At 39.4% G+C, this 20,640-nt stretch overlaps 1 protein-coding gene across 8 annotated transcripts in view; it reads right to left on the bottom strand.

Annotated features, from left to right (window-relative positions):
- Positions 1–20,640, bottom strand: part of HERC1 (HECT and RLD domain containing E3 ubiquitin protein ligase family member 1) — a 240,864-nt gene that overhangs the window by 67,253 nt on the left and 152,971 nt on the right. For 7 of the 8 annotated variants that reach the window (XR_004030537.1, XM_030814531.1, XM_030814537.1 and 4 more), the window contains exons 35-39: positions 13,923–14,162; positions 13,459–13,542; positions 10,905–11,425; positions 7,421–8,196; positions 5,574–5,772 (exon numbers count right to left, since the gene is read on the bottom strand). Coding sequence is in view for 7 of the 8 variants with exons in the window: in XM_030814531.1 (XP_030670391.1) it covers positions 5,574–5,772; positions 7,421–8,196; positions 10,905–11,425; positions 13,459–13,542; positions 13,923–14,162 (1,820 nt within the window). In the remaining variant the exon portion in view is untranslated. The remainder of the gene's footprint in view (positions 1–5,573; positions 5,773–7,420; positions 8,197–10,904; positions 11,426–13,458; positions 13,543–13,922; positions 14,163–20,640) is intronic. The other variant, XM_030814536.1, reaches the window with a different exon arrangement.

A 20,640-nucleotide genomic window follows, 5' to 3' on the forward strand; every position in this document is an offset into this window, starting at 1 on the left:
AATCACAAAGATGGGGAAAAAACGGAGCAGAAAAACTGGAAACTCTAAAAAGCAGAGCACCTCTCCTCCTCCAAAGGAACGCAGTTCCTCACCAGCAACAGAACAAAGCTGGATGGAGGATGACTTTGACGAGTTGAGAGAAGAAGGCTTCAGACGATCAAACTACTCTGAGCTACGGGAGGAAATTCAAAACAACAGCAAAGAAGTTAAAAACTTTGAAAAAAAATTAGAAGAATGGATAACTAGAATAACCAATGGAGAGAAGGGCTTAAAGGAGCTAATGGAGCTGAAAGCCAAGTTTCAAGAACTACGCGAAGATTGCAGAAGCCTCGGTAGCAGATGCGATCAACTGGAAGAAAGGGTATCGCTGATGGAAGATGAAATGAATGAAATGAAGCGAGAAGGGAAGTTTAGAGAAAAAAGAATAAAAAAGAAACGAACAAAGCCTCCAAGAAATTTGGGACTATGTGAAAAGACCAAACCTACGTCTGATTGGTGTACCTGAAAATGATGGGGAGAATGGAACCAAGTTGGAAAACACTCTGCAAGATATTATCCAGGAGAACTTCCCCAATCTAGCAAGGCAGGCCAACATTCAGATTCAGGAAATACAGAGAATGCCACAAAGATACTCCTCAAGAAGAGCAACTCCAAGACACATAATTGTCAGATTCACCAAAGTTGAAATGAAGGAAAAAATGTTAAGGGCAGCCAGAGACAAAGGTCAGGTTACCCACAAAGGGAAGCCCATCAGACTAACAGCTGATCTCTCAGCAGAAACTCCACAAGCCAGAAGAGAGTGGGGGCCGATATTCAACATTCTTAAAGAAAAGAATTTTCAACCCAGAATTTCATATCCAGCCAAACTAAGCTTCATAAGTGAAGGAGAAATAAAATACTTTACAGACAACCAAATGCTGAGTGATTTTGTCACCACCAGGCCTGCCCTAAAAGAGCTCCTGAAGGAAGCACTAGACATGGAAAGGAACAACTGGTACCAGCCACTGCAAAAACATGCCAAATTATAAAGACCATCGAGGCTAGGAAGAAACTGCATCAACTAACGAGCAAAATAACCAACTAACATCATAATGACAGGATCAGATTCACACATAACAATATTAAAGTTAAATGTAAATGGGCTAAATGCTCCCATTAAAAGACACAGACTGGCAAACTGGATAAGGAGTCAGGACCCATCAGTGTTCTGTATTCAGGAAACCCATCTCACGTGCAGAGACACACATAGACTCAAAATAAAGGGATGGAGGAAGATCTATCAAGCAAATGGAAAACAAAAAAAGGCAGGGGTTGCAATCCTAGTCTCTGATAAAATAGACTTTAAACCAACAAAGATCAAAAGAGACAAAGAAGGCCATTACATAATGGTAAAGGGATCAATTCAACAAGAAGAGCTAACTATCCTAAATATATATGCACCCAACACAGGAGCACCCAGATTCATAAAGCAAGTCCTGAGTGACCTACAAAGGGACTTAAACTCCCACACAATAATAATGGGAGATTTTAACACCCCACTGTCAACATTAGACAGATCAACGAGACAGAAAGTTAACAAGGATATCTGGGAATTGAACTCAGCTCTGCACCAAGTGGACCTAATAGACATCTACAGAACTCTCCACCCCAAATCAACAGAATATACATTTTTTTCAGCACCACACCACACCTATTCCAAAATTGACCACATAGTTGGAAGTAAAGCTCTCCTCAGCAAATGTAAAAGAACAGAAATTATAACAAACTGTCTCTCAGACCACAGTGCAATCAAACTAGAACTCAGGATTAAGAAACTCACTCAAAACCGCTCAACTACATGGAAACTGAACAACCTGCTCCTGAATGACTATTGGGTACATAATGAAATGAAGGCACAAATAAAGATGTTCTTTGAAACCAACGAGAACAAAGACACAACATACCAGAATCTCTGGGACACGTTCAAAGCAGTGTGTAGAGGGAAATTTATAGCACTAAATGCCCACCAGAGAAAGCAGGAAAGATCCAAAATTGACACCCTAACATCACAATTAAAAGAACTAGAAAAGCAAGAGCAAACACATTCAAAAGCTAGCAGAAGGCTAGAAATAACTAAAATCAGAGCAGAACTGAAGGAAATAGAGACACAAAAAACCCTTCAAAAAATTAATGAATCCAGGAGCTGGTTTTTTGAAAAGATCAAGAAAATTGATAGACCACTAGCAAGACTAATAAAGAAGAAAAGAGAGAAGAATCAAATAGACGCAATAAAAAATGAAAAAGGGGATATCACCACTGATCCCACAGAAATACAATCTACCATCAGAGAATACTACAAACACCTCTATGCAAATAAACTAGAAAATCTAGAAGAAATGGATAAATTCCTCGACAAATACACCCTCCCAAGACTAAACCAGGAAGAAGTTGAATCTCTGAATAGACCAATAACAGGTTCTGAAATTGTGGCAATAATCAATAGCTTACCAACCAAAAAGAGTCCAGGACCTGATGGATTCACAGCCGAATTCTACCAGAGGTACAAGGAGGAACTGGTACCATTCCTTCTGAAACTATTCCATTCGATAGAAAAAGAGGGAATCCCCCCTAACACATTTTATGAAGCCAGCATCGTCCTGATACCAAAGCCTGGCAGAGACACAACCAAAAAAGAGAATTTCAGACCAATATCCTTGATGAACATTGATGCAAAAATCCTCAATAAAATACTGGCAAACCAAATCCAGCAGCACATCAAAAAGCTTATCCATCATAATCAAGTGGGCTTCATCCCTGGGATGCAAGGCTGGTTCAACATACACAAATCAATAAATGTAATCCAGCATATAAACAGAACGAAAGACAAAAACCACATGATTATCTCAATAGATGCAGAAAAGGCCTTTGACAAAATTCAACAACCCTTCATGCTAAAAACTCTCAATAAATTAGGTATTAATGGGACGTATCTCAAAATAATAAGAGCTATCTATGACAAACCCACAGCCAATATCATACTGAATGGGCAAAAACTGGAAGCATTCCCTCTGAAAACTGGCACAAGACAGGGATGCTGTCTCTCACCGCTCCTATTCAACATAGTGCTAGAAGTTCTGGCCAGGGCAATCAGGCAGGAGAAGGAAATAAATGGTATTCAATTAGGAAAAGAAGAAGTCAAATTGTCCCTGTTTGCAGATGACATGATTGTATATCTAGAAAACCCCATTGTCTCAGCCCAAAATCTCCTTAAGCTGATTAGCAACTTCAGCAAAGTCTCAGGATACAAAATCAATGTACAAAAATCACAAGCATTCTTGTACACCAATCACAGACAAACAGAGAGCCAAATCATGAGTGAACTCCCATTCACAATTGCTTCAAAGAGAATAAAATACCTAGGAATCCAACTTACAAGGGATGTGAAGGACCTCTTCAAGGAGAACTACAAACCACTGCTCAGTGAAATAAAAGAGGATACAAACAAATGGAAGAACATTCCATGCTCATGGGTTGGAAGAATCAATATTGTGAAAATGGCCATACTGCCCAAGGTAATTTATAGATTCAATGCCATCCCCATCAAGCTACCAATGACTTTCTTCACAGAATTGGAAAAAACTACTTTAAAGTTCATATGGAACCAAAAAAGAGCCCACATTGCCAAGTCAATCCTAAGCCAAAAGAACAAAGCTGGAGGCATCACGCTACCTGACTTCAAACTATACTACAAGGCTACAGTAACCAACACAGCATGGTACTGGTACCACAACAGAGACATAGATCAATGGAACAGAACAGAGCCCTCAAAAATGATGCCGCATATCTACAACTATCTGATCTTTGACAAACCTGACAAAAACAAGCAATGGGGAAAGGATTCCCTATTTAATAAATGGTGCTGGGAAAACTGGCTAGCCATATGTAGAAAGCTGAAACTGGATCCCTTCCTTACACCTTATACAAAAATTAATTCAAGATGGATTAAAGACTTAAATGTTAGACCTAAAACCATTAAAACCCTACAAGAAAACCTAGGCAATACCATTCAGGACATAGGCGTGGGCAAGGACTTCATGTCTAAAACACCAAAAGCAATGGCAACGAAAGCCAAAATTGACAAATGGGATCTAATTAAACTAAAGAGCTTCTGCACAGCAAAAGAAACTACCATCAGAGTGAACAGGCAACCTACAGAATGGGAGAAAATTTTTGCAACCTACTCATCTGACAAAGGGCTAACATCCAGAATCTACAATGAACTCAAACAAATTTACAAGAAAAAAACAAACAACCCCATCAAAAAGTGGGCAAAGGACATGAACAGACACTTCTCAAAAGAAGACATTTATGCAGCCAAAAAACACATTAAGAAATGCTCATTATCACTGGCCATCAGAGAAATGCAAATTAAAACCACAGTGAGATACCATCTCACACCAGTTAGAATGGCCATCATTAAAAAATCAGGGAACAACAGGTGCTGGAGAGGATGTGGAGAAATAGGAACACTTTTACACTGTTGGTGGGACTGTAAACTAGTTCAACCATTGTGGAAGTCAGTGTGGTGATTCCTCAGGGATCTAGAACTAGAAATACCTTTGACCCAGCCATCCCATTACTGGGTATATACCCAAAGGACTATAAATCATGCTGCTATAAAGACACATGCACACGTATGTTTATTGCGGCACTATTCACAATAGCAAAGAGTTGGAACCAACCCAAATGTCCAACAACGATAGACTGGATTAAGAAAATGTGGCACATATACACCATGGAATACTATGCAGCCATAAAAAATGATGAGTTCATGTCCTTTGTAGGGACATGGATAAAACTGGAAGCCATCATTCTCAGTAAACTATCGCAAGGACAAAAAACCAAACACCGCATGTTCTCACTCATAGGTGGGAATTGAACAATGAGAACTCATGGACACAGGAAGGGGAACATCACACTCCGGGGACTGTTGTGGGGTTGGGGGAGGGGGGAGGGACAGCATTAGGAGATATACCTAATGCTAAATGACGAGTTAATGGGTGCAGGAAATCATCATGGCACATGTATACATATGTAACAAACCTGCACATTGTGCACATGTACCCTAAAACCTAAAGTATAATAATAAAATAAAATAATAAAAATAAATAAAAAATAAAAAATACGGTTAAAGAAGTATGCTTAAAAGGAAAACAACCTGAGAAGAGAAAATTATTTTCACGGAGGTGAGTATTCAAAATACAAGTATTTACTTTTTGAGGAAAAAAAATACTCAAAAACTTAGGGGAAAAAAAGATCATCATAAGAGAGAGAATGTTAGAGTACTTGCTGGTCAGCACCACAGTTGATTAGACCTGGGATCACCACTAATTGGCTGTGAGTTTTGGGTAAGTTATTAAACTTCTGAGGGACACTTCCAACTTCAGTAAAATGAGCTTGACTATATGATCTCTTAGGTTCTTTCGAGCTCTAGAACACCAAGATTCAGTTGGGCATACTATTCATAAGAGGACAACTGTGCCTTCAGAAACACAGGCATCAGTATGGCAGACATTAAAGGTCAACTTCTCTACCTGAGAAGACTAAGAGGCATCACTCCCGGGGACTCGGATGCAGGCACTGTTTCTGTGTCAGTGACTGGAGTGGTGGCAGTTGTGGTGTCCTCCAGAGAGCTGCTCATAAAGGAGGTCGTGCTTGAGGCTGATGGGCTAGTAGTAACTGGTGTCTGTGCCTGCTGGGCAGGGTCACTTTCTTCAGCTTGTTGATCAATCTCTAGAAACCAAAAAAAAGGTTAAGAAAGTAGTAAGGATTTGTTTTTTCAAAAATAACAGTGGGAATAAAAAACTTCTACCTTTTTAACTTAAAAGTTTCTAAATATATTTCACAAGCATCAATTTCTATGAAAGATTGACAGAAAAAATATTATTACATATATACATCTTTGTATTCACTATTGTACTCATTAATTCCAAACTCTACAGACAGTATTGTAATGAGCCCTTGTAATTACACATTTCTGTTTTTAGAGAAGAGGGTTCTCTTAAAAACAAAAAAAGTCTCACTTTTGGTTGTAAGATCTGATAAGAGGTTCTCTAAGGTATCCAATCATTAAAACTGTGTTTCCTTCACACTTTGATTTTGATGCCTATCTTTAATCTACAAATAGGCAAAGATAAAAGCATGTAAATACAAGAAGAGTAAAAACCGAGACAGAAACTTCATGATTTAAAAAGGACAATTTCATTAAAAAACCCACTTAGTTAACAAGTCTAAAAGTTTACAAAGTATTTATATATTTTTTTAATTGTTAAGGAAGCCTACAAATAAACATAACTAAAATATGAGTTGCTACAAAGACAAGTAATTCTATTAGGTTTGATAAAAAGCCACATTACTTCACAATCATCATGATCTTAACATTCTTACTTATATACACCATGTACCTCTCTCTCTATTTACCGTCTAAGCTAAGACAAGAAGAAAAGGAATAAGCACAAAGGAAAAGAAGAAAGAGGGAAAGAAGGAAGAACCATATAAATTCCATGAAGGCGAGGGACTTTGTTTTGTTAACTGCTGCCTCTCCAGAACCTAAGAAAGTACCCAACACATAGTAGGTACTCAATAAACATTTACTGAACGAATCTCATTTTTATTTCTGCATTCATATTCTCCCCAAATGTGAGGATACAAGATAAAACGGGAGCTTTTTTTTTTTTTACATGCAATATGCAGCCTATGAAAGTAGAGACTTTAAAATTTCCTTTAAAATGTCTCTGAGAAGATATCAGAATACTATGTATTTTGTTTTGTTTTTTGAGACAGGGTCTCGCTCAGCCACCCAGGCTTGAGTGCAGTGGCACAATCTCGGCTCACTGTAACCTCCGCCTCCCAGGTTCAAGAGATTCTACTGCCTTAGCTTCCTGAGTAGCTGGGATTAAAGGCACACACCACTATGCCCGGTTAATTTTTGTATTTTTAGTAGAGACAGGGTTTCACCATGTTGGCCAGGCTGGTCTAGAACTCCCGGCCTCAAGTGATCTGCCTGCCTCGGCCTCCCAAAGTGCTAGGATTACAGGCATGAGCCACCGTGCTTGCCAGAATACTATGTATTTTGAGTCAGATCAATAAATACTTTTCTTGGTATGAGTTAAATTTTGTTTTACAAAATGTAGTAATAATTGCTGTGTTCTAACACTGGTATAGGTTTAAAACAGCAAAATTATAGACAGAAGATTACTAATATAAAAATAACAAAAAAGAACTGTTTTCGTTTCAAGAAAAAATGATGTGAAAATTGCTTTGACCAAAAAAAATTTTTTTTTTTTTACAAATCACTTACAGAATATATCACTTCTGACAATTACGAACATAATCTCAACAGCACAAAAGCAAAAAAAAAAAAAAAAATCAGATAACATACCTTGCTTAATTTTGCCCCCAAACTGGTCTTCCAAAAGCCCATGAACCACTAATTTATAGATCATGGCTTGTGCTCGTTCCAGATCAGCTAATCCCAGTGCTCTCTTTATGGGTGACCGCATGACTGCTCGCTTCACCATGTGTCGCATCAAGAACTGCAGGGCTGCTCGCATCTCCACGTCTTCATGAACAACTGGAGAACTTGCACAGTCTGAGTTGTGGCCATTTTCAGCCAGGACTTTTGGTATCAGCAACAGCTCAGCATATTTACTACAGCCAAGAAGGGCACTAAGTGACTTCATAGCACCGAGGTAAAGATAGGACAGCTGGACTGCCCTGATTTCTGACTGGGCTACATCATGGTTTTTGGACATGTGTTCATGATTTTTTCTTTTCCCTTCTGTTATTTGATGTTGGGATTCCACACTTGGCAGTGTTGGATCTAAAGAAAATGAAGCGATTTCATTTTCTGATTTGGAGCTTGTGGTACCCTGACTTTTGACGTCATCAGATGTTAGGCCTGTTCGCATATCTAAAGTGGATTCACTCTCAGGTTTCTGCTCAACATCCCCTTTCTCCTCGGATTCATGTCGGTGTTTCTTTTCATGTCGTTTGGTGCTCTGTTTCCCCATGTCTTCGTGAATGCCAGTGAGATATGTTAGGTCCAGCAGCACAGAAGCCGTCAGGCCTCGGAATCGCGCCACATCAAACGGCAATGGTTCACAGGGTTCCAGATTATACAATGGAGTATCACTAGGCGACCAAAAAGTTGGGAAGCTTTAATAAAGATCAGAATGACACAGGAAGAAGCAAGTGAGGGAAAGACAGGAGGAAGGTACGGAAAATAATGTAGACAAAATAAGGTGCATCATGTACACAATACAGAGAATAATTTACACAAACTAAAGAAATCATTACAAACACAGAGAAAAACGGGGAGATGTGATGCTAAATGCAGAAGCAATGAGATGTGCACGTGCTTTCAAACAAGAATATTCACTAATATATAATGTATGCCAGGAGTTAGCAAACTTTCTGTAAGGGGCCAGACAGGAAATATTTTAGACTCTGCAGGGCACACGGTCTCAGCTGCAACCACTCAACCCTGCCATCATTAACAAACGGGTGTGGCTCTGTATCTTTACTTACAAAAACAGGAGGTTGGTCAGATGTAGTTTGATGTAAGCTATTCAGAAAATTTGTATAATAAATCTAGTTTATAAATGGTTATTTGTAACTTATTTCAGTGAGGAATTCATTTCATAAAAAAGTTTACTTTGTAGCCTCAAATAATGCCTCTATAGTTTAAGCCAAAATATAATTATATATTTCTTGATATTGGCAAGAACTTCCTGAAGTTTAAGAATGATATAATTATACAAAATGTAATAAAAAGCTTTTGCCGGTATAAAGTTTTGTTGTTCTAACCTAAATCTTGGTTCTATATTACTTTTCTAATTTTATTTCCCTCTAGGCTCATTTTTCTTTTTTTCTTGTTTTAATTAATTCACTTATTTTGCTATACTGTATGCATTTTTCTTTTTTTTTTTTGGAGACGGAGTCTTGTTCTGTCACCCAGGCTGCAGTGCAGTGGTGCGATCTCGGCTCACTGCAACCTCTGTCTACTGAGTTCAAGAGATTCTCCTGCCTTAGCTCCCTGACTAGCTAGGATTACAGGCGCACGCTACCATGGCTAGCTAATTTTTTGTATTTTTAGTAGAAAGAAGGTTTTGCCATGTTGGCCAGGCTGGTCTCAAACTCCTGACCTCAGGTGATCTGCCTGCCTCTGCCTCCCAAAGTGCCGGGATTACAAGTGTGAGCCACCAAGCCCAGCCTACTGTATGCATCTTAACCAGGCACCATAAATCCTTTCTGAAACAAGGCAAAGAATGAGAGGAAAGGTAGACACTTCCATGTCGTTCTGTAAAGTTGTCACTGGTTTCTTAGCTTGGTAGAATGGAGGGGAAGGCAGAGTCCATTAACCCCTGAAATTGTGTGTAAAGTTTATGTATATGTATTTTTTGGCTAAGATGATCCATAGCATTCACTAAATTCTGAAACAGTACCACTCCAAAAGCACAAAGAACCACTGTTTTAGATATTGTTCCGGCCAGGCGTGGTGGCTCATGCCTGTAATCTCAGCACTTTGGGAGGCCGAGGCAGGTGGATCACTTGAGGTCAGGAGTTCAAGACCAACCTGGGTAACATGGTGAAACCCTGTCTCTACAAAAATACAAAAATTAGCCGGGCATGATGGTGGGTGCCTGTAATCCCAGCTACTCAGAAGACTGAGGTGGGAGAATTGCTTGAACCCGGGAGGTGGAAGTTGCAGTGAGCCAAGATCATGCCATTGCCCTCCAGCCTGGGCGACAGAGCAAGACTCCGTCTCAAAAAAATAAATAATAAAATCAAATAAAATTTTAAAAGATATTGTTCTGTGTCATACCAACATGTAACTTTACAGGAATCACATTGGGCAGTATAATGAACAGTTACATAATATCACCAATAAATCCATATTTTTAAATGATACAATTATGTAGAGTCATTAGATAAATGAGTCTCCTTATCAAGGAAGACACTTGACAGGATGAGTATCCCTTATCCAAAATGCATGGGATCAGAAGTGTTTTGGATTTCAGATTCTTTTTCCCAAATTTTGGAATATTTACATTGTACTTACCAGTTAAGCATCCCAAATCCAAAAATCCCAAATCTGAAATGCTCCAATGAGCAGCTCCTTTGAGTGAAAACCTGAAACTTTTTGAGCACCAACATGATGCTCAATGGAAATATTCATTGGAGCACTTTGGATTTTGGATTTTTGGATTTGGGATGCTCAACCTGCATTTCCTTGTAAGCATACGAAATTTATACTTTGCACAAATCCTCTCTGAATGCAAACACACCTAAATGCTTTTAAATACCCAGTTTGTGTCAAATAAATGTAACTTTCACATCTAATCAAAATGTTTACATTGACGGGATAGAAATACGTGGTTTTATAAAAAGGAAGAATATTTAAAATTACAGATAATGCAAAGCCTAACTTCAGTCCGTCAAACATTCATATCCAGTATTCATAGCCTTGCTACCACAAAATGCAATGAACAGATTAGCTGGCTGGCTTTTTACTATGCCAGTGTGTAACAGAAATGATCAAAATGCAAAAAGCCAAATGAAAAATTCGAAGAAGAATCCCAGTTAAACATATAAACAAATGAGCTTACCATTTTTTCCCCAAAACAAAACAAAACAAAACAAAAAGGCTGTGTATTTTTAAAACCCACTAGTATTTCAAAGAACATGGGTTTAGGAAATTCTCCTTTAAGAAATTACAGTACAAACACCTAGCTGCATGAGAAATACTTTTAAAAGTTAACTGGCAGCTCACCTAAAATACATAATTACTCACTGTCGACAGGCAATGGCCTATTTCACCATTAAATATTTGTTTGCTAAAAGTGTAACTCAACAGATCATACCTGATAGTAATTTCTGCTTCATCCCATTGGACCTTGGCAGATGTGCTGCCCTCTTTGACCACTCCCAGCAGCGTGGCATGGCGCCCAGTTTGCTTGTGAACACACCGACCTCCAACTCTAAGACCAGCATCAACTCCTCCTATCACAGCCAGCACGGGCCACACCTCTATGCAAAGAGTCCTCAGCTGTGGCTCTGAGAGGTCAGCGAGGCCATGCCTAGTATGTTTACCTTTCTCTTCCTCTTTGCTCTCCTTCTCCTCTCTCATTTCATTTTCCTCTCGGCTCTGAACCGAGCGGCTTTTCTTTAGCTTCTGACCTGACTCTTTAATACATATCTTAATTTTGTGCAGCCTTTCCATCATTTTTTTGTTAATGCAGTAAGTCCAACGGTCTGTTCGGTGAAGGATACGGATGAGCTGAATAGTGGCCTCAGCCAGCACTGCTGCTACTGGACTACAAATAGGGTCTCCCGGAAGTAAGTCTCGGGGTGTGCCACGCATCTGCATATCACAAATTTTCACCTATATAAAAGTAAAGAGGGTGGAAAACATGTGCTATTAGTAGTTCTTCTTGGTCACTATAAATTCTAACATGTAGAATCCCATGTTGAACTAGTATTTGGGTCTCTTCATACATGTGAATTATACCTACTGGCCCCCAAAGAGTAATGAAATGTTACAGATACACTGAAGTTAGTAGTGGTATGGCCCACCGGAATAAGCTGCCCTGTTATTTACATTTCCTGTAACTCATGTATTCCAGAGATGTTCGGAAAATTTGAAAGATGAATATAGAGACCAAGCCGTATGTGACTGACTCAATGTAGTCTAAAATAAGCCTTAAGGATATACTCATTCTCATCCTCAAGACTCCAGAATGATGAGTCCCGGACATTTTACACTGTTCAAGGGGTGCAAAAGTAAAATCATAAATCTAGACATTTGGAATAGTCACAATCTGGATACACATTGCAAATAAGACACAGAAGTAAAAAGAGGAGCAAAACTTGGGTTCAACTCATAACTTTGTATAATCTTGGGAAATTATTTAATCATTCTAAGTCTTAGCTTTTCATTTAAAACCTGACACTAATAATAGCATCTGTCCCCTACAGTTATTTTAAAGATTAAATGAGATTATGCACATAAAGTGCTTATTAGTACATTGCCAGTCACTCTGTAAATGTTAGAAAAAGTTAACTGCTATTAGTATTGTGTCTCTCAGAGGTTCTAAAATTTATCAAAAATGCCTTCTAGATAGAATAAACTGATTGATACATAGTCTAAGTCTGAATGAATTTCTTCAAGGTTCACAGATGGCAGAAAGCACCAGGCCATCACTCGAACCAGAATATGACAGAAACTACTTTCGGCTGCAAACCTACATAGGGCAAGGGATGGTATCAGGCACTGGGCTGCATCTTTACTTCATCTCCAGTTCAGTTTTCGTTGCCTGGCTGTCCAAGAAACAGTTCTCAGCTAGCCTTAAATTATAATTCCTTGACATTAAAAATATGTATTTTTAAAAACATAAAATAAAAGGTAATTTTCTTTGTTAGAATTTATCAGGTCCAGCAATTTCACTATGAAAATATTATACATGATATAACTTGACAGCTTTCTACTACATAATGGCTAGAAATTCTTGAGACTTGACTTAAGCTGTACTATGCATCCGCAAGTGAAAGGATGGAGTAGGGAAAAAAAAAATCTACCCAGCAGCACAGGGAGATCACAAAGGTTTTCTCTGCCTGGGTTTTAGATGAGGTGAAAGAGAAAGTTTATAATGGAGGGTAGGCCGGGCGCGGTGGCTCACGCTTGTAATCCCAGCACTTTGGGAGGCCGAGGTGGGTGGATCACGAGGTCAGGAGATCAAGACCACGGTGAAACCCCGTCTCTACTAAAAATACAAAAAATTAGCCGGGCGTGGTGGCGGGCGCCTGGAGTCCCAGCTAACTCGGAGAGGCTGAGGCAGGAGAATGGCGTGAACCCGGGAGGTGGAGCTTGCAGTGAGCCGAGATCGCGCCACTGCACTCCAGCCTAGGTGACAGAGCGAAACTCTGTCTCAAAAAAAAAATAAATAAATAAATAAATAATGGAGGGTATCCTATTAATACTGTTGTCATGAAGTTCAAATTCACACCATCTACAACACCTGAAAATTCCCCCAGCTGAATGAAAGGTAGTTTCCTCATCATGACTAGAACTTCTATTATTCAGCTGATAGCATCTTATTACATTTAAAATTATTTCTAGATTTCTCTCTCATTCCCATAATTGCCAGTGAATTAGAACTAGTTCTTATAGTTCTTGTTACTGCACATATGTTTGAAAGTTGACTCACTGTATTCAAATTGCCAGAACATGAAATAGTGCCTTAATATTAATATATCGTAAAGTCAATTTCTGAAAGTAACCTTCTTCTAGAAGAATGGATTACCTAACTCAAGTACTTTTAATGGCAGAAGAAATAGCTTATTATATTTATAAACTCTATCTGATGCTAAACAATAAAATAACAAATATTCTTAAATAAAGGTTTGAGACCTCATTACCTTTTCCCCTGGATTGCTACTATAGAACATCACACATGGGTACAACTCTGCTGCATCCACATCTTCAAAAGCTAATTTGGGTTCCTACAGTGTGGCAGCAGTGAGGAAAAGAAAAAGGAAATAGAAATTTGTTTGTTTAATTCACAATATCTAACCACATTAGAATTGAAAGCTTTTATGAAACAGAACAAAAGTTACTAGATCAAATTCTTAATTAACCTTGCTAACCAAGAAAATTCTACATATAATAAGTGATCATAATGTGTTCATTTGTTTCAAAAATCTTATTGGGGTTTTACTATCTTCCTGTTTGTTGGTGATAAATGTTTTAAGAACCAGAAAGTATTAGAGAGAAAGGAGAGACGAGTAGATAATCTATAAACTGAATACGTGGCACCTGAATAACTGAGTTGACTATAAATAGAAACAAGAAAAATGTAATGCTTGTGAATGGGCATCAGTACCTCTCCATTTTTCCCAAAAGAAATGGTCCTGGCTTCCATGTCTAACACACAGGTAATGAAATCTCCTTGAGTAAAGCTGGACAATGTGAGAGTCTGTTCTCCATTGTGATAGAGGTTACCACTGTAGGCCCTATAGAGCCACATATCCGAGGTAGTGCGGTGATTAAAGTCATGTACTGGCCAGCGAGAAACTCCAACACACGTGCCTTCATTCCCTCTGTTTTCCTTCACAATATAAAACTAAAATAAAAGTGGGATATTCATTAATACTCAAAAAATATATTTATATACTATTAACTGCATTAACCAATACTGAAAATATGTTTATAAATAATACTAATGCATTTATGGGAACATGTTCTTTTCAGCATAAATAAAAATAACATGAAAATAATCACATCAATTTAGAAAGATTTTAAAACAAACTTATTCTTTATCTTGCAGAACACTTAGAATAACCTTTGAATATCTATAGTATTTAAAATAAGCAATTCTAACTTACAACTTAATAATGAAGATGAGGACGTATGTTTAGTCCAGAAATTAATGAAAACTTTAATTCTTTACATATAGATTTTAACTACTCTCTTGCATATACCTCTGTTTAGAAAAAGAGTTAATATATTAAGCCTGAGACTAGGTGCTTTGTTTTGTTTTGTTTTGTTTTTAATTTTCTAAAGAGATGGGGTCTCACTCTGTTTTCCAGGCTGGAGTACAGTAGCATGATCATGGCTCACTGAAGCTTCAAATTCCTGGGCTCAAGCAATTCTCCTGCCTCAGTCGCCTGAGTAACTAGGATTACAGGTGTACACTATCATGCCTGGCTAGTTATTTTTTGTAGAGATGAGATCTTGTTATGTTACACAGTCTGGTCTTGAACTCCTGGCCTCAAGTAATCCTCCCACCTCGGCCTCCCAAAGTGTTGGGATTATAGGCATCAGCCACTACACCTAGTGTGACTACTACTATTTTCAAAAAGGCATGCTTGCAACACTGGCCTTTGGCTAGGATCTGGGAATTTGACTGGTAAAGTTTCTCACACTGATTTAAAGAAAAAAAAACTTCCCCTAAGTGATAAAGGTGGCTCACTGACCTAGAACATTTAAACACACAATGTGATTTATGCTGAATACCTGCTCTCCTTCTGGGAGTATGAAATGTTGGTACATGTTAGGTTGAAGGTGTCTACGTGACCAGCCCCCAGTAAAAACCTTGGGTTCTCAATCTCTAATGGGGTTCTCTAGAAACATCACACATATGTTATTTTTCTTGCTGGGGAAAGCTTGTGCACTTGTGCTCATGGCAGTGAGAGAACAGAAGGAAGCCTGTACATGGATTCTTCTATACCTCACCTGTATCCTTCCCTTATTATCTGGGTGTATATCCTTACTGCATCATTATAATAAAGTCTCCATCATGAGTGTATCAACATGTGGAGTCTGACGAGTCCTTCTAGTGAATCTCTGAATCTGAGGGTGGTCTTGGGGACTCATGACTTAGCAGTGGCAGCAATGAGATTCACTAGAACAACCCTGATGCATTAGAATATAGTTAAATATTGCTGGGGAAAAAGAAAGAGATGAAAGGAAAAGATAAAACTCTGGTACCTAGGTGGCTATGGGGTTATACATAGTATGAAACAGAAGGTGAGCTGCTATTTGTTGTGAGGGGCAAAAGTTACCTATCAATTTTTAAGATAAATCCAACCACAAGAGAGTTGGTTTGCTACCCGGGATGCTCTTGGCCTTGCCAGCTAAAGTCAGGAAAAAACAGCAGCTCAGGTAAAAACTGTGCTGTTCTTTCTTCCAGGAACAACTTCTTTCCTGAAGAGAAAGGGCCTAAATATTCCCACAAGTGGGCTTTAGATGAGCCAGAGTAGAAAAATTAGCTTGTAGTTGCTCTCTCCTCCAGTGGGAGGGGAAAGGGTTCAAAAACCCCTGACAGCTTTGAATGTGGGTGCAGTGGCTCACACCTGTAATCTTAGCACTTTGGAGGCTAAGGAGGGAGGACTGCTTGAGGCCAGGAGTTTGAGACTACCTTGGGCAAGAGAGCAAGAACCCCATCTCTACAAAATATACAAAAACAAACAAGCAAACAAGAATAGAAAGGAACTACTCCAGCTATTTTCTTGAGCTGAGCTGCTGCTATTGCTACAGCAGGTTCTCCCCCTGCCACAATTTACCTTGTAAATGCTAAATTTATTGCTAGAGGTTTGAGTAAACTTAAGATGTGAGAAGGGAGGAAGAAAACTTTTAAAAACAGCTTTATTTTGGGGCAACTACATCTGGATGCATGATAAAAAAAAAAAAAATGATGCAAAGGCTGGGCATGATGGCTCATGCCTGTTATTTCAGCATTTTGGGAGGCCAAGGCGGGCAGATCACTTGAGTTCAGGAGTTCAGGTCCAGCCTGGCCAACATGGTGAGACCTTATCTCTACTAAAAACACAAAAATTAGCCAGGCATGGTGATGCGTGCCTCCAGTCCCACCTATTCGGGAGGCTGAGGCAGGAGAATCCCTTGAAACTGGGAGGTGGAGGTTGCAGGGAGCTGAGCTTGTGCCACTGCACTCCAGCATGGGCAACAGAGCTAGACTCTGTCTCAAAAAAAAAAAAAGAAAAAAAAATTAAGATGCAAAATGTTACAAGCTTGTAACTTCAAAAATGCTAAAGTTTCATCCTGATCAGGGAAAGCTCCAAAGAAAAATATACTAGTGGGACACAACTTACTTGCTTTTTGTCACCAGTGGGTGGATTGGAATTTAAACTCTATATTAGAAACAAAACAAGTGTCTCTAACTGGTGGGTTTTTGCTATGATTTTTTCCTATTGGAGCCTCTGGGAAAACGGAGATAAAATAAAAGAGAGGCAAGCTCTAGATGGAGATAGAGAGATACGCTTTTAGAGTTTTAAAAAACATTCAGTGGCCAATGAGTTCTTATAAAATCATATGTCTAACACTTACAGGCTGATGACTTTCTAGCCTAAGTACATATTTTTGAGTGGGTCAATTTGGACTCCAAGATTGACAAGCAAACAGAGCTTAAAAAAGCCTTGTTTTCAAGCCTGGACTTAAAACGCTATTGTCAGGTCCTACACCATTTAGGGTTTGTTTTTGTTTTTAAGAGATAGGGTCTCAAGGCCGGGCGCGGTGGCTCACGCTTGTAATCCCAGCACTTTGGGAGGCCAAGGTGGGCGGATCACGAGGTCAGGAGATCAAGACCACGGTGAAACCCCGTCTCTACTAAAAATACACACACAAAAAAAATTAGCCAGGCGTGGTGGCGGGCGCCTGTAGTCCCAGCTACTCAGAGAGGCTGAGGCAGGAGAATGGCATGAACCCGGGAGGTGGAGCTTGCAGTGAGCCGAGATTGCACCACTGCACTCCAGCCTGGGCAACAGAGCGAGACTCCGTCTCAAAAAAAAAAAAAAAAAAAAGAGAGAGATAGGGTCTCTTTCTGTTACCCAGGCTGGCATGCAGTAGTGTAAACAGAGCTCACTGTGGCTTCAAACTCCTGGGCTCAAGCAGTCCTCCAGCCTCTGCCTTCCAAGTACTGGGACTATAGGCACATGCTCCCATAACTGGCTCCATCTAGATTTAACTGCTGCCCCAAAAAGCTGCTGGCTTGGAATCCCGAACTCACACATTCTAATTGCCTGGACCTGACTCTAAGCTAAAACCCGACACTGTGTGCTCTAGGTTATTTCAACTCAAAGTGAGTTGTGCTCAGCTAAAAGCAGGCACAAGCTCAATGAACAAAACTCAAAATCTGGGACTGTTGTGGATTTGGAATACCCCCCCTCTGTGGGGCCATAAAGTCTGAAAAACATCTTGGATGCTGGCTGAACTGTCCAGATCTCTTGCAGATATCCACGAAAAGAGTGTGTTTTCTGGGAGCAATATACTTCCACCCACTCTTAAAGAGATTGTATTCTCAATACCCTCTAGGCGATGTCCCAACATGTTAAGCTTTCTAGAATAGTTGCAGTTTGCAACAAGGGACTGATCATTTGACTCTAAATCCCTCACCTTTCTCCTGATAAACAGCGCACACCAATAAGGCAGTTTACTAAATAAAACTGTTCCCAGAAAGAAACTGATCTTTTCCAGACTGCTCACTGGATAAATGATTAGGACAAAAGACGTAGAAGGTTTTACAAACCTATTTTGAAAAAGATAAACTGTTACTGAAATTTTGTCCTGGCCAGTTCCTAACCTTTCTGGTTAAGTTGTATGCAAATGTTTTAGTGTGAAAACTCTTCCTCTTGCATCCAACCCTTCTGGACAAAAGGTCTAGATAAAAATAACAAGTGATTTTTAAAAATTAAAAAATGTAAAGTTGTAATTACTGAATGGGACACTCAATTTCATACAGAGAAAAAACAAAAACTCAAGACTTGGGAAAATATGGAGGAGTAGGGAGGGCATTAATGATCTCTTTTTCAGAACTGTTCCTAAAAGTTCTCTATCTTCTAGTGGGGGAAAAAAATACATATGTTGGGCCAGGCGTGGTGGCTCACACCTGTAATCCCAGCACTTTGGGAAGCCAAGGTGGGTGGATCACCTGAGGTCAGGAGTTCAAGATCAGCCTGGCCAACATGGCAAAACCCTGTCTCTACTAAAAATATAAAAAATTAACCAGGCGTGGTGGCAGGCGCCTGTAGTCCTAGCTAATTGGGAGGCTGAGGCAGGAGAATCGCTTGAACCCAGGAGGCGGAGGTTGCAGTGAGCCAAGATCGCACCACTGCACTCCAGCCTGGGCGACAGAGCAAGACTCCATCTCAACCAAAAACACAAAAGAAAACAAAACTCTTTTGTCTTGAAAGCTGCTGTGAGCACTTTAAATTCAAACTGAGTGCTGAGCTTCTCATCAAATTTGTCAAGTCTGTCAAAAAACCACAGTGGGTGGCTCCAGCTACTGCAGTTTCCACAAAACACCTCGAGATGTCATCCACACTCTTGAGGCAGGAATAATGATGTCACAGAAAACAAAATCCTTTAAAACTGACTGCTTTCAGACAGTCCCTCTGAAACCAAGACTCAACTTAATTATTCAGACTGAACTGGGAGCACAGAGTGGAAGGCCCCATGGGGGCAGGTCACAATGGTGTCATGTTAACCTGTGCTGCCTATTATATGTTCTGATTACAGGTGCCCTAATAATTATAAATTCTTTGTTTCCAAGGTCAACACATACGCCCTAAGGGATTATATTTCTTGTGTGTGCACCTTATCATAATACCTCAGTCCTGGACTGGCCAAAATTGTCCAGTGCTAAATTGATGACTAATCTACATTTTAAAAGTTAAGACAAAAGCTTAAGAATGAAGTCACATGGCTTTTTAAGATAGATCTGTTGGTTAATGAGATCTGTTGTAACTGGCTAAGTCTAGGACCCCTAAAAGGCATAACTGAAGTCAATATTACTGGCCAATCTTATCCCCCTGCATGGGGTCCTATTGATAGTTTTACTGTATATACACCATGTCCAAGAGATAAAGGACTAGACTGTGCAAAAGAAGGAGTTAACAGACACTTCTCAAAAGAAGACATTTATGCAGCCAAAAAACACATGAAAAAATGCTCATCATCACTGGCCATCAGAGAAATGCAAATTAAAACCACAGTGAGATACCATCTCACACCAGTTAGAATGGCGATCATTAAAAAGTCAGGAAACAACAGGTGCTGGAGAGGATGTGGAGAAATAGGAACACTTTTACACTGTTGGTGGGACTGTAAACTAGTTCAACCATTGTGGAAGTCAGTGTGGCGATTCCTCAGGGATCTAGAACTAGAAATACCATTTGACCCAGCCATCCCATTACTGGGTATATACCCAAAGGACTATAAATCATGCTGCTATAAAGACACATGCACACGTATGTTTATTGCGGCACTATTCACAATAGCAAAGACTTGGAACCAACCCAAATGTCCAACAACGATAGACTGGATTAAGAAAATGTGGCACATATACACCATGGAATACTATGCAGCCATAAAAAATGATGAGTTCATGTCCTTTGTAGGGACATGGATGAAACTGGAAGCCATCATTCTCAGTAAACTATCGCAAGGACAAAAAACCAAACACCGCATGTTCTCACTCATAGGTGGGAATTGAACAATGAGAACTCATGGACACAGGAAGGGGAACATCACACTCCGGGGACTGTTGTGGGGTGGGGGAAGGGGGGAGGGACAGCATTAGGAGGTATACCTAATGCTAAATGACGAGTTAATGGGTGCAGCAAAACAACATGGCACATGGATACATATGTAACAAACCTGCACATTGTGCACATGTACCCTAAAACCTAAAGTATAATAATAAAAAAAAAGAGCAATAAAAAAAAAAAAAGAAAATGTAAATAAGCAACAGGTTACAGAAAAAAAAAAAAAGAAGGAGTTAACAGAGACTACTATCCTTAGAAATGCCTGCTTGCAATGTTGGCCCTTGGCTGGCATGGGGGAACTTGACTGGTAAACAGTCCCCTATACTGATAAAAATTTTACCCAACTGATGTAGGCTGGCTTATTGTATCTAGATTGTACGAACAATATGGTTTATGCTAAATACTAGCTTTCCTTCTGGGAATCTAAAATTTTAGTACATGCCAGGCAGAGGGTACCAATATGAACAGTTTCCTATAAAAATTGTGGGCAATGAATCTCTAATGGGCTTTCCTAGACAAAAACATCACACGCTTTGCTTC

The sequence above is a fragment of the Nomascus leucogenys genome, chromosome 6 (genome assembly GCF_006542625.1).
Source record: "Nomascus leucogenys isolate Asia chromosome 6, Asia_NLE_v1, whole genome shotgun sequence".
In the NCBI taxonomy this organism is placed as follows: Eukaryota; Metazoa; Chordata; class Mammalia; order Primates; family Hylobatidae; genus Nomascus; species Nomascus leucogenys.